The sequence below is a fragment of the Heloderma suspectum genome, chromosome 2, assembly GCF_057233095.1.
Source record: "Heloderma suspectum isolate Gila_16-S chromosome 2, 16-S_ref, whole genome shotgun sequence".
NCBI classification, from domain to species: Eukaryota; Metazoa; Chordata; class Lepidosauria; order Squamata; family Helodermatidae; genus Heloderma; species Heloderma suspectum.
In genome coordinates, this window is record NC_139459.1 from 300,017,932 (window position 1) to 300,031,905 (window position 13,974).

At 41.8% G+C, this 13,974-nt stretch overlaps 1 protein-coding gene across 6 annotated transcripts in view; it reads right to left on the reverse strand.

Moving 5' to 3' along the window:
* TASOR (transcription activation suppressor) overlaps nt 1–13,974 on the reverse strand; it is a 70,905-nt gene that overhangs the window by 30,576 nt on the left and 26,355 nt on the right. For all 6 annotated transcript variants that reach the window (XR_014788526.1, XM_084840040.1, XM_084840038.1 and 3 more), the window contains exons 11-16: nt 12,517–12,620; nt 12,273–12,345; nt 12,103–12,177; nt 6,135–6,827; nt 5,221–5,621; nt 1,524–1,671 (exon numbers count right to left, since the gene is read on the reverse strand). Coding sequence is in view for 5 of the 6 variants with exons in the window: in XM_084840040.1 (XP_084696166.1) it covers nt 1,524–1,671; nt 5,221–5,621; nt 6,135–6,827; nt 12,103–12,177; nt 12,273–12,345; nt 12,517–12,620 (1,494 nt within the window). In the remaining variant the exon portion in view is untranslated. The remainder of the gene's footprint in view (nt 1–1,523; nt 1,672–5,220; nt 5,622–6,134; nt 6,828–12,102; nt 12,178–12,272; nt 12,346–12,516; nt 12,621–13,974) is intronic.

Consider the following 13,974-nt stretch of genomic DNA (forward strand, 5'->3'; position numbering starts at 1 on the left):
AATATATTTCTCTCTCCTTTCAGTACACTAGCCTAAAAATGCTCTTGCACAAGCCTGCAGATTTTTAGAAAAGTTAAGATAACTACTGACAAAAAGAAAAACTTCATTCTTGGGGGCGGGGGGGTTAGAGCCAATTAACAGAACACCTGAAACACTCCAGTAAGACAAGTTTGTTTTTGCAATGCTTTCCACTATGAGGTTCATTATCATCTTCAAATTATGATGCTGCTGGACAAAGAGGTTGCCTAGAAAGTTTCTGTATCCCTCCTTTGACTTTTTTTTTTTTTAATAAGACTGAAATTGCATTTAATGCTTTAGATTAGGAATGGCAACCTCTGGACCAAATCCAGCCTATGAAGCAATTTCACCTGATGTCTTGGCTTCCCTATCGAATTTTGATGGAAATGTAGTAGAACATTTGGTAAGTTTCAGTCATAAAGAAAAAAAAAAGAATTCAAGGTACATCTTGCATCAGAAGTGGAACACCAGTCCACAAAAACATATTAATAAGTAATAAATTTGTTAGTTTTTATGGTGCGACAGGACTGTTGTTTTTGCTGTAAGAGACTAACACAACTACCCCTCTGGAAACTCCATACTCTTTATAACACCTCTTTGAATAGTGTACGCAATGTCCTGAGCTATGTATGAATGCATGCACTTGTAATAGTGAAGCTCTTGCTGTTAGAGAGCATACTTTACAGCCTGACCATCCAGGAACAAGTCAGTGTCTGGCAAAAAATTACTTCCAACTACAGAACAGTGTCTGGGGAACAGAGAAGGCCCCAAAAATATAGAAACTGGCAATTCAGGCATCATATGGTATGTACTGTAATGCAGGGTAGGAACTTAAAAGACTTCATGACATCCTGGGTCTCTTCCAAGTTGACTCCCTCACATAATTCTAATGTACCCAATTCCAGCTCAATACACTGTGTATGACAGATCAATTCTAGCAAACCATCTGATCTAATCTCAACATTTATTGCATAGTTGCTTATTTAAAAACCAAACTCAGGCATACTACAGTACACACAAAGGAGAGTCTCCACCGCCGTAACCAAACACTATTAGGAATATCCTAAGGATGAGAAAGGAAAGGAAAAGTTCCTCCTGTGCAAGCACCGAGTCATTGCTGACTCCTAGAGGGACGCCACTCTCACTGGCATTTTCATGGCAGACTATAGCAGGGTGGCTTGCCATTGCCTTCCCCAGTCATGCCTACCTTTCCCCCACCATGCTTGGTACTCATTTTACCGACCTCATAAGGATGGAGGGCTGAGTTGACCTGAGCCGGCTACCCAGGACCCAGCTTCTGCTGGGATCGAACTCAGGTCGTGGGGAGAGTTTCGGCTGCAATACTGCTGCCTACCACTCTGTGCTACACGAGGCTCCCAAGGATGAGAAGAGAACCCCAAAAATGAGATAGGCAGTTGAACACACACATCCCTCTGCTAATTTCAAAACTGGATCTCTGAAAGATACAAAACTTTAGATTGTATGCTTATAAAGCTGTTACTTACCTGTGATGGGAATCAGTTTCCAGTGTATTTCAGTCCCCTCACCGTTATTTGAGTTGGAATGCTGCCTATGATAGTTCTGTTCGATGGGTGTGCTAGGACATGGGCTGCTGCAGCCATCAAAACTACTTACACTTCCTGTGCTCGTGTCCTAAACAAATACATAGTCATTTCAATTGATAATTATACTTCAGTCATGTTAGTACTATTACCTTTTGCCCACCTTTATGTAAAAATATGTTAAGAGTGTCTACAAAAACAATTATGCCTGTATATCCAACCTTAGCACTCGCAAAAGTATTCTCCATTCAACCACTTACAAAAAAAAAACATTCTGAAAGTCCAAACCCATGCATGCTTACTCAGAAATACAACTATATTTAACAGGACTAACTCACAAGGAAGTGTGGATCGGACTGCAGCCTAAAACACTTTAAAGGCTGATGCTTTACTTAGACACTCACTAGGTTTGCACTATCACTGCAGCCCACTGTGGGTTTTTTAGTAGGCTGCAGTGCATGCCAGCGGTCATTTTCAATAATCAGCTCCTGGCAAGGGGTTGCCAGAGTTTCTCATGTCATCCAAACCTGAGCTGCAAGGGTTGTTTGAGGGTTACTCAAATAACCTTAAAAAGACCATGGGTTATTTGAGGGTTGTTTAACCCTCAAACAACCTGAGCTGCACAGGTTCAAATCACAGAACCATGGAAACCCCCCGACAGGGTTGGAATTTTCAAAATGGCCACCAGCATGGGCCACAACCTATTGTGATTTTTATAAGCCACAGTGGGCTGTGGTGATTGTATGAATCAGCCCAGTGACTTAGGATTGTGGCAAGCAAGAATCACTTTGAGACACCCAGAAAGGGAGTCAGTTCTCAAATTTGTTGTCCAACAGGTGGTTTGTGTTTGCACAATTACTTGCAAGTCTGCAGTATCTGGAACACTGGATTTACTATGAATTATTCCTTTTTTTCAGTTGGAGGGAGGGCATCCTAGGAACAGGTAACCCTTCCCAGAGTCCCAAGGAAGGCCCAATCTAATTTCTTTGTTTTTGCTTGTGAAGAAATTCCTACCTCCTCCCCACAACACACGCACATGCATGCATGCCTTGTTTCTGCTTTTCCTTATAATACTCTTTAATGAAGAATGCTTTCAACAAATTAACATCAATAAAAACACAAAGAGTACAATAGGACAGAGGGACATTCCCAGGACCCAAATTGGCACTATGTGACAAACATAATATGACTTGGGAGGGTTGGGATCAAGATAAATTGCAAACCCATAACAGAAAATTTTCCAGTGTTTTATTTTCTCTAGGGGTGTGCGAAACACTTACCCCGTTCTGGCCAGCAGTCCATGGTGTGGGGGGGAGGCGATCCGTCCCTCCCCCCCAGAATCCTCCCTGGCTGGCTCCAGCCAGACTTCCAGCTGCTGCTGGGCTGCAGCCACAAATGGCAACCGCCATGCCGGCCGCCAGTTGTGTCCCTGCCAAGCCATGATAGGCTACGCAAGTATCTACGTAGCATATCATGGCAAAAGACAGGGACGCAAATGGCGTAGCAGCCACCATTTGCGTCTCTGCCTTTTGCCATAATAGGCTATGTAGATGCTTACATAGCCTATCACAGCTTGGCAGGGACGCAAATGGCGGCCGGCATAGCGGCCTCCATTTGCGGCCACAGCCCAGCAGCGGCCAGAAGATGACCTGGAGCCGCTGCCGCCACCAGGTAGGTCCGTTCCAGGGGGGAATTTCGGAGGGGGGGGTAGTCCATTCCACCACAGACTCCAGGGGGCCGGATTCTCATGAATCTGGCCTCACTGGAGTCCATGGTGGAATTCTCCAACATCCCTAATTTTTTGGCAGAAAACTTTCAATTTCATAAGGTTATTAGTAACAATGAATGGATGCCAATTGCAAATACAATGTTAGGCAAGCTTGGCAGTTTCAAAATTGTAATTAATGGTTTTCAGGTGATTATCTTTAGGAAGTATATGAGAAAATGTGCATAAATCACTGAAATACATGTATGTGTCATTGTGAAATGGAACTAATAAGTATTGACAGTAAAACTGAAGGTGTCCCAACAACCGCAGTGGAAGAGAATTGAACTGTATTGAAATATGTGAGTGGTTCTCAGGATATCATGCGTAGTTCTTAGGGTTGCTAAAAGTAATTTGTGCAGCCTACCCTCAACCTGGTGCCTTCCATGCTGACTGAAGAATGCTCGGAGTTGTAGTCCAACATATCTGGAGGGCACCAGGTTGGGGAAGGCTGAATTAGTGTGTTAACCTTTGTTTCTAAGTATAAGCTATCATCTTTAAATTTTGACAAGTATTCCAATAAAAATGTCTACATAATATGACATTTAATTGCATTATGTGCACTTTGATTTTATTCCTCAAATATGTCAGGTAAATATGTCAAATATGTACCTGTGGTTTATCGAAACAAAAAATTAACATGGACACTTTTTAAAACTTTGTTGTTTATTTTACTTGTATTTAGTAAACATGATAAATTAGATCACTCTCTAGTGATTTTCCAGTGCAAACTGAACATTTTCCAATGGAATATGCAAATTAATGTAATTTGCATTGGAACACTTTCCAGAAAATTCTCTGGAAAACCCACATCACTGCTTACACCGCAAACTTGTAACACACTCTGTGGGTGCAGGCCATTTTGAGTCTTTTCCTGGAAGCATTCCGGACACCTCGGTGCCAATATGCTCACCTACTGAGCACTCATCCACCTGGAAGCTCAGTAGTCACAGGAAGCTGCCTTACACTGTCAATCCATTGTTCCATCTAGATCAGTACTGCTACATGATTCGGGATTTCAGACAGGAGTCTTTCATAGCCTTAACTAGAGATGTTGGAGACTGAACTTGGGACCAACTGCATGCAGATCATATGTTCTACCATAAGCTACAGTCCTTCCTATAAGCCAATCCTTGCAGAAAATTCTGTCATAATGTACTCTGCATTAGCCTGAGGGGAACAAATAAAAAGATAAATTGTCTAGTTGTATTTTGACCCTGGATAGCAAAGCCTGCTAAAGAAGGGTAGGGGGAGGTCTCCATTTGAAGAGACAAGAAAACTGGATTAGCTTGCAGATGCCCCCCTTCACTGAAGAAAAACAAGACTCACTGGCAGCATGCATCTAGAGAAAGAGAATGTACATAGTATCTCAGCTGATAATTATTCTTCAATTTCAAGTTAAAGCTTTTGCCACCTCAATGTCACAATTTAACTGACACAAAAAGAATTGTTCATTACAGAAAAACTATCCCTGCCCTCATACTATAGGAACCTAAGAAGAGCCATGCTGGATCAGACCAAGGTTCACCTAGTGCAGCATTCTGTTCACACAGTGGCCAATCAGCTGCCTGTGGGAAACCCAGAAGCAGGATAATGAGTGCAACAGCATCCTCCCACCTATGTCCCCCAACTATTTCTACGCCTCCCCTACTTCTCTAAGAAATGTGTGTATGAGAATTTTGCATTAGTCTTGCTCAATCTACACTACTTTACTTTTCCTCTATTCAAAAGAGTTGAACGCATTCATTAAGTCATTGTAGCAGTCAAACCAGAAGTTGCGGATGCAAATGCTAAAACAAACCCAATTTTATAGTCACATAACATATTGAGATTTTAAAAAGTGAGTTTGTCGTTCCAAAAAGAAAAAGTTCTTACTTTTAAATTTAGCATATGATCCGTGTCTGCTTCATTATTAGAGACATCAACAGAGTAAGGCAAGCATGGTGCATTGGTTTCCAGTTTGACTGGGTTTTGGGGATCCTTGAATTGAGTATTTTCAACACGTGCAGTGTTAGGAAGCTCAGGTTCTCCCTCAGGTTCTTCCTTGACTGGAATGGGGTTGTACTCAAGACTTTGCCTTGAATAGTTTTCTGCTGAAACTTGTTTAACCAATCTTGCCAATGGCAAATCTTCATTAGCAAACATTTCTGAAAGTATCTTCAGGACACGAGGTAGGTCAGTAACAGGAGGATCAGAAACATTTTGCTGTCTCAAATCAGTGTCACGTCCACCAAGATCAGCTATCACTGAAAGAACTGATTCTGGTGCCCTGCCACCTAGAAAATTGGGGGGGGGGGGGGGGAGAGAAAAGCAGGAAGTGCTAAAAGCCTTGTGCCATCATTTAGTCAGCTGACATAACTAATATAAAATATAGACTGGAAAAACATTTCTACGCTAACCGTTGGAAGGTAATGAAAAAGGCTGTACTGGCACAATATAGGGATAGCCTTCTTTTGTATAAGCACCACCATGTTATATTTACACCCCTCCTTCAAGCCCAATGACTTGCAGTATGCTTACTACCAATTTCGTGGGTGTAAGAAAACCACAGCACTGAAGCAGTTGGCTGCTTGTCATTTTAAATGAATTGGAGGATAGGGGAGATATTGCATTCACAAACATTAGACTGAATCAGATTAAGCAGGCTCTTTATGGAAGCTCATGCCCACAAATTAATTTCCAGCTGTGCTAGGGCTATAGAGTGACCAGAAGAGCAAGTTCCTGACACAGATGGCAAAAATGAGGCCATATTTTTCCAAAGTCAACAATAGTAGTCTGGAAGCTCTTACCTTCATACTGACAAATGTTTTCTGAAGAATTGCTAAGTTTTAAATGTTTCTGTGGGCTCTCTCTTTTACATTCCAGCTTTCGTTTCAGTCTGTTTTCATTTCTATTGTCCTCTGTATCAGATTCTCGATCGACATTTTTCTTCTTACACTGAATTAAGTTAATCAGTTCTTGGATACTTTCTTGATCATAGTCTCCAGGGTGACTAGGCTTTCTCTTGGCAACCACTGTTTCACATTTAGAACCATTTCTTTTGCCACCTTTTCTCTTTGTAAAGTCAGATTCTTCTTCTGGAGCTTCATAATCTGAAACAGGACTGAACTGCTGAGGTTTTCGATTCCCATCCATTATTTTTTTGGCTTTAGAAACAGGAATCTGGTAGGCTTCAGAACCAAAAATATATGCACGCAAGGAGCTCTCAAGGTGGGATTTATTTTTGGGGCCAGGATACAAGAACCTTCTCTCATCCAAGGAGTCTTTATACTTATATAAAATAAACTCTTTATATTTACTATATCGTTTCAGATAGTCATTTATATACTTTTCCACCACATTATTTAAGTCAGGTTTAGGATCTTTACGAGACTGAACATAAGCATAATGCAATGACTGAATAAATCTTGTAAGTTCTGGCATAACCACAGGGGTTTCTTGTAATAATGAAGTATTTCCACTTTTCTGTTCATTTTTGTGTGCTGTGTTCAAAGTAAGGACGGAAAGAAAATCAAGGGAGAAAATCATTCATTAAGTAAGCAACACAATTATTAACGCATAGTAAACTTATTTATATCCTGCCTTTCTTTCAAGAGGGCAGTGTACACAGTTCTCTCTCACACACACATACCCTGCCATTTTATCCAACCCCCTGAGGCAGGTCAGGCAGAAAGACAGTAACAAATTCAAGGTAATCTAGTGAGCTTCATGGCCGAGTATCTGAACCTTGATCTTCACAGGCCTAGGTTTAAAGTAAAATTAAATACATTATGAGATCCACAGACAGCAAATTACATTACTAAGGGACTATCAGAAATCATAGATCTCCCCTGCCTTTTAACAATATTCCATGATTCTGAAAATTACTTATCTTTTCAGAAAGCATTTTTGGCAGTGAGATTACAAACTGTGCCCTCATAATATCTGAAGGGACGCTATAAATAGCACCTTTGTACTTGTGGTTTTCCTGTAGAAGAAGATGGATCATTATTATTCTTATATTCTGACTCAAAGGAGAAATTAATTTTGAATCTGACGAGTATCAACAAAACCAAGGAAAGAGCTGAAATAATACTTCTCCTATCCAAGATATATGTGTTACAAGCAAAGTAACTAGATTTGGCTATCCAGGAGCTGATGAAGACTTTTGCCAAGATTAACTTGATGAATTGCATCACTGTAAAATCTTTACATGACTCACTTTTTAGATGTTATACTTATACATTTGAGGAGAAAGCACATTGGGTTACACCCAACACCACGAGCAGACTTCCTCTCACACAACTGGTCTTCCCCTTGCTCTCCTCTCTCCTGCAGCCCCCCACAAGTTCTCCAAATCTGCTCTGGAGGGTCCCCCAACTCCTGGGCAAGGGGGATCCAATATGCCAGTGGTTTCCATTCCCCTGGCAGATAGCCACCACTAGATAGAACCCACTGATTCTAAATATCTGCATTCCATTAATGCTATACAGAGTGCTTTTACTCATTATCACATCATCTGGATGGTAAAGATTTATTACAACCAAATCCTAGAACAGATGTATTAGAAGCCTGCTATGACAAGTTCGCAAGGCACTTTGTGTGACCACTTCTTAAGAAACCCTCTCTGGATCAGAGGACTGCAACAATTATCACTCGGTCATAAATATCCCTTTTGGACAAGGTACACAAGAGGGTGATGGTGATTCAACCCCAGGTGCTTTTGGATGAAACCAATTACCTGGACACATTTCAATCTGAATTAAGACCTGGTTTTGGTGCTGAAACAACCTTAGCCACCCTGATGAAGAAGAAACCAGGGGAATGCAAGCCTGTTGTTTCTCCTTAACATTTTAGTGGCATTTAGTGCAACTGACCATGGTCTCTTGCTAGATCAGTTCTGTGGATTGGGTGTAGCATGGCATGGTGATTCTGCTTCTACAGCACCATCTCCAGAAGATGGCCTTGGGGGATTTCTGCTCAACCCCACAACAATTTAGGGTTCCTACAAATTTGTATTCTGTCCCTCATGCTCATTAACTTGTATTTAAAGCTGCTGGGTGAGGTCATTCAAGGATTTGGAGTGAAGCACCATCAATATGCTGATGATACTCCGTTCTATTTCTCTTTGACATTGGAATCAAGAGTGGTTCCGCAGGTGCTGAACTGGTGCCTGGAGTTTGTTGGGAGGCATTTTCAGTAGATGGTTCCTGGGTCTGGGAAAATGGTGTTCAATCTGTTTTGAATGGAACTGCATTTGAAATGGGATTCCAAAAAAATGCGTTTCAAGCTTGGAAATGCTCCAAGATCCAGCTTTGTACCCTTTAACCAGCTTAAGGTGGTTCACAAGTTGTAGCCATTTCTGGACAGGGATAGTCTAGCCATGGCGATCTATGTTCTGGTAACCTCCCAGATAGATTACTGTAATGGTGTAAATTGATAAAGCTCAATTTATCAGGAGCTGCCCTTCACAACTCAGAAGCTCGAATTACTGCAAAATTCAGTTGCCAAACTATTAACTGGTACTGCCCAAGTGGTTCACATCACTACAATCTTAAAAGAATTGCACTGGTTGCCTATTCATTTCTGGACACAATTCAAGGGGCCATTTAAAGCTCTAAAAGGCTTGGGACCCACATATTTGAAGGACTGTCTCTTCCCATACCTGCCTGCCTGCGTCTTAAGGATTTCTACTGAGGCACTACTCCAAGTGCCCTATCTGGTTATAATACATAGGTCTCTCTCTGAGCTGGCACCCCACCTTTGGAATGTCCTCCCTAAGGAGGAATGCCTAGTGCCTAATTTACTATCTTCTTGGTGCCAGATTAAGGCGTATCTTTTTCCCCAGGCATTTTAATTTATATAACTTTAGACTGCCTTTGTAACAGAAATTGCATTTTTAATTTATTTTTACTGTGGTTGTTGAATGATAGTGTTACGGTATCGTATTACATTCTTGAAATAATTCCCTGTCTATATTTATTATTTTTATTTATACCTGCCTTGACCCTGGTCAACACCAGTAATGAGATGACCCAGGTGATTGATACAATCACTCCTAAAGTCCTCAACCTAGTCACAGAACCATATCAGCTCCTTGATATCTTGAGGAGCTGAGGGTAATGAAACATCAGGATTGACTTTTAGAGAGGAAATGGCAGAAGACCTCTAATAAATATGATTCAACACAGACTAAGTATCCATTTTCAATCTTATTCAGTGGCAGTGATGTTGGCAAAGAAATCTTACTTCACCACCACTGCACCCACTCAGTGTTGTCCAGCAAAGTTTTCGAGTGGTTAAAGGCCTCCTTGGAGTAGGCACTGGAACGCAATAGCTTGAAACTCTTGAAAGCCTGCTGTGAGTAATTTGCTGAACCTTTTGTGGATCATCACTCATATCTATGCTAACCTGGATGCCATTGTTGTGACAGAGTCAGAGATCCAGGACTAGTGCACCCTTTAATCATGTTGTTAATGATTTTCATCTGTGCAATCCAAGTACACGGACAACTTGTTTGGAGGATTGACACTGCCCACACGTCTTGAATCCTTGCCCATCCTGGCTTGTGTGATAGGCCTGGGCTAGGCTATCTGGACTTCAGAAGTGGTTAATACCCCTCCTTGGGGTATGGCATGATCCCCAAAAAGTAGTGGGAAGCAGTGTATAAATAATATAAGGAAGCAGTGGTGAAGACACTGTTGGAGAAACTAAGTTTCCTATGGTTTCTGATAATTACCATCAAGTGTCAAATGTGGGGCAAGGTATTGGAGCATGTTCCACAGTGCTGGCAGGATGAGACTGATTATTTAGATCCATTCGAATCCAGCTTCAGACATGGATTTGGGATGGATACAGCCCTGGTCTCCCTGTTGACTTGTGCTGAGGAACCGATGGAGGTAGTGCAACCCTGTTGGTTCTCCTGGCCTCTCAGAGCCTTTCAATACCATTGACAATAGCTGCCTTCTTGAACAGTTATCTGGGTTGGGCTTAGGTGGTACGGTGTTACTGTGATTTCTAGCACAGCAGTTTCAGAAGGTGGTGCTAGGGGACCTTTGTTCCACTTCATAGCCATTGGCCTACTGGACAACATGTTAGTGACCCTGGACAGGATATGATATATCATTATATCCATTGTTAGTTTTGTTAGGGAAATAGTTCACAAAGATGATATTGAAATAATCATGTACGTTTTAACAGCAGCTCATATGGCTGTCTCCTATAATTGAAAAAGGATTGATGAGTAAATTAATAGGATGTGGGACATATAGTCTGTATCAGGGGTAGGCAATCTGGTGCCCTCCAGGTATTTTGGACTACAACTCCCATCAGCATGGCCAGTAGTAAGGGTAATGGGAGTTTCAATTCAAGACAACTGGAGGGGACCAGGTTGCCTACTTCTGGTCTATATAATCACATTGACAAATTATGTATAAGTTAATTTGATAAGAAAGTGAAGTCTTTTTCCAGGATCCTGGAATAATCAATAAGCAAAGTCAGACCTTTCGAGATAGGCTCGCAACCTAAACTGGTAATAAACATTCCTGGCCACTACTGCTAGCTGAGGCTCCCCAGTTCTCCAAATTGTGCACTTGGTCCTTCAGGGAGAGTGCAACCCCTTCTAGGACTAGGTGTAAACCTATACCCAAAACAGGTGATTTCCCTCTCATATCCCCTCCATCTTTTCTAGATTAAATTTCAGCTTGTTCACCACAATTCACCCCAAAACTACCTGAAGACACTTGTTCAAGGATTCCACCACCTCCCTGGGATGATAGATCTAAATGTCATCTGGATATTGATGACACTGGGCCCAAACATCCTGATGCCTTTCCTCCAGTAGTTTCATATAGACATTTCAAATCATGGAGGACAGAACAGAACCTTGTGGTACCTCCAGGGGACACCCATCAGGCTCCCTGCCCCTCCTCTTTTTGTTTTTTTTAATTTAAATTAAAAAATATTTAACTGGGAGGCAGTCATGATGCAAAGCGAAGTACCACCTCCAGCACCACCTTTATATTCAACAATGCCCAGCCATCCAGAAAAGAGAACTGGTAAGCTGGGGGGGGGGGTAGGGAGTGTCATGGTGGCTAGGCAGGTTGGTGGGGAGTAACAGGAGGTGTTTTGCCTGTGTGTATATGTGTTTCACCAGTGTGTTAGCTAGTTTGTTTTGTTCACTTTGTTGTGGTGTATGGGTGTGTTTTGCCTGATGTAGGGTGTGTTTTGCATTTGGAAGTATTCATCTGGGGCTTACAGAGTCAGTCCTGTTCGTTGGCAGGATCTCAGGGCCCACCTGTATCAATCCTCAACCCTCTCAGGCCTCAGATATGGAAGGAAGTCAGACAATACCTTAACCACCATCCTCTCCAAAGGGAGAGCTAGCCCACCACCCAGTCCTTTAAATTAAGTAAGCAGTACATGTTGTGCATGCTTCCAGGGGCCTCTCAGACTCATGTATGACATCTGTGATGCATCGATTGTTGCTGTTTTCCCCTGGCAGCACAACAGCCGTCTGAACACTCTCAGTCCCATTCCTGATCCTTAATGACTGTTACTAGGCTAGTAAACATGGTCAGCAAATCCCAACTGTCCCTCCTGCCCATCACTGAAAGGAAAACTGGGAAAACCAGGACTGCCTTCGCTGCCTTCTCTCCAGCCCTGCTTCTCTTGGTTGGAGTCACGTCATGGGCCTAGTATCCCAGACACTATTGCAGCACCAGTAGTAACATATGACCTAACAATTAACACACTTGTACATTAAACACTTAAACTTACCTGAAGTCACTACACCTCTAGGATTCCGAAACAGAAACAATGCTTGCAGAGTGCGAGGCCTTCCTGTTCGGTTGTCTAGCCAGAAAAAAAAAAAATACACCCATAAGATAATGAAGCTGCTTATTAAAAGAAAAAAACCTATGCTGTTGAAGAAATAAGAAGTTGCATACCATATGGGGAAGCCATTTGATCAGGAGAAAGAAGTAAGAGGTATCCTCTGTCTACAAGTGGTTTTATAATAACCTGCAAAAACGAAGTTTACACACTGTAAAAATATGCCTGCAACACTAGATATGCATTTTAAATTTGGAACACTACTAAGCGTAGAGCAAGACTGCTCATGGTGTATTATTAGAAAGTACAGTAACCAAGTTAACCACACACATAGTAAATATGTAAAGAATCTATACTCACTAGTTTGTCTTTTTCTAGCTTTTGAAGTAAACCTTCCAAATTACTTCCTGATCTAGTCTTTTCCACGACTTCATATAGACTACAATACAGTCCATTCCTGAATTCTGAGAATATAGAAAGAACAAAGTCTATCCATAAACCATCTCCTCTGGAAGGGCACAAAACAAGCAAATATTTTTTCTGCCTATATTGGCTTCGATTCTAAGTAGTGAGAGAGCAGAAGAAGGCTAGTGCAGTGAGACTTTCTCATCCCCTACTACCAGCTGCACTCCACAAAAGGTTTTAGGATCCTCCTAATCAATATTGGATGGCGAACAGGGGGCAGCTGAGAAGCGGGGGGGGGGGGGATTGTCCCAAATTGGGCAAAGCTACATCGTACAGGCTGTACTCTGATTACACAGGTGGCTCCACCTAATTTGAGTAATTTCTTGATCCCATACCTTCCAGAGGGTCCCCCAACTCTCCAGAGAGGATTGAGGAGCGTCGGGGGAGGAGGGGATGGGAAAGTCCCTTTGTGTGAGCTTCCTTTTGCTTGTGAGACTTAGGATCCAAACCATTATTATTTTACACACTTTTCTACGCTGCTTTTCTATTTAACAGCAACTCACAAAAATAGAAGCAGTTTATCATAAAAACAGCAAAACCTACTCTAAAATAATTAAACATTTATTTTAAAAGCAGAACGAAATCTGTAAACCCAAAGTAGCCTGTAATAGAATGAACAACTAAGGCCACTAAAGTTTTTTAAAATAAAAAAAGGGTTGACCCAGCATCAAAATAAAAGCAGCATTGGTGCCTCTATCAATCTGTCAAGGTTCCATAAACAACGTGTGCCACCCACTGAAAAGGCCCTCCTCCTAGTTGCCATGCCCTACCCTCTACTGGTTAGGGCATGGCAGGATCTGACGCAGATCTTATGTTGCAGGCAAGTTCGTCTGGGAGAAAGATGGTCCTTTAAATACCTTGGTCCCAAGCCAGTAAATCTTTGTTAAATGGTAAATCTCTGAAGGCAGGCATTATACGTTCAAGACTGGTGCACCCCAGCTAACAGTTTGGCTGCTACTGTATGTTCTGAATTAGCCCAAGTTGGTGAAAGTCACTTCATGCCATACATACTACTTTAGCATCCCCAGGGAAGGTCTAGCAGCACACCCAAGCTGCAAACCTGGTATTTAAAGACAAGCGTGAACCCATCCAGAGTCAGCAAGACAGTTTTCCAGGTCCACTGAATCACCCACTAAGAGTAAAGCAGCGAGAAAAAGTTTGTGAACCCTTAGGATTGTCATATATTTCCAACCTAAAATGTTATTAGATCTTACTCTAACCCCATAATCCTAGATAAAGAACAGATAACCTGAGTAACAGATGACAGACAAACATGTTACTTTTTCACACATGGATATCGAATGTTGAATCAGTTGTGGATAAATAAATGTCAAAAAAGCATGTGAACCTTTA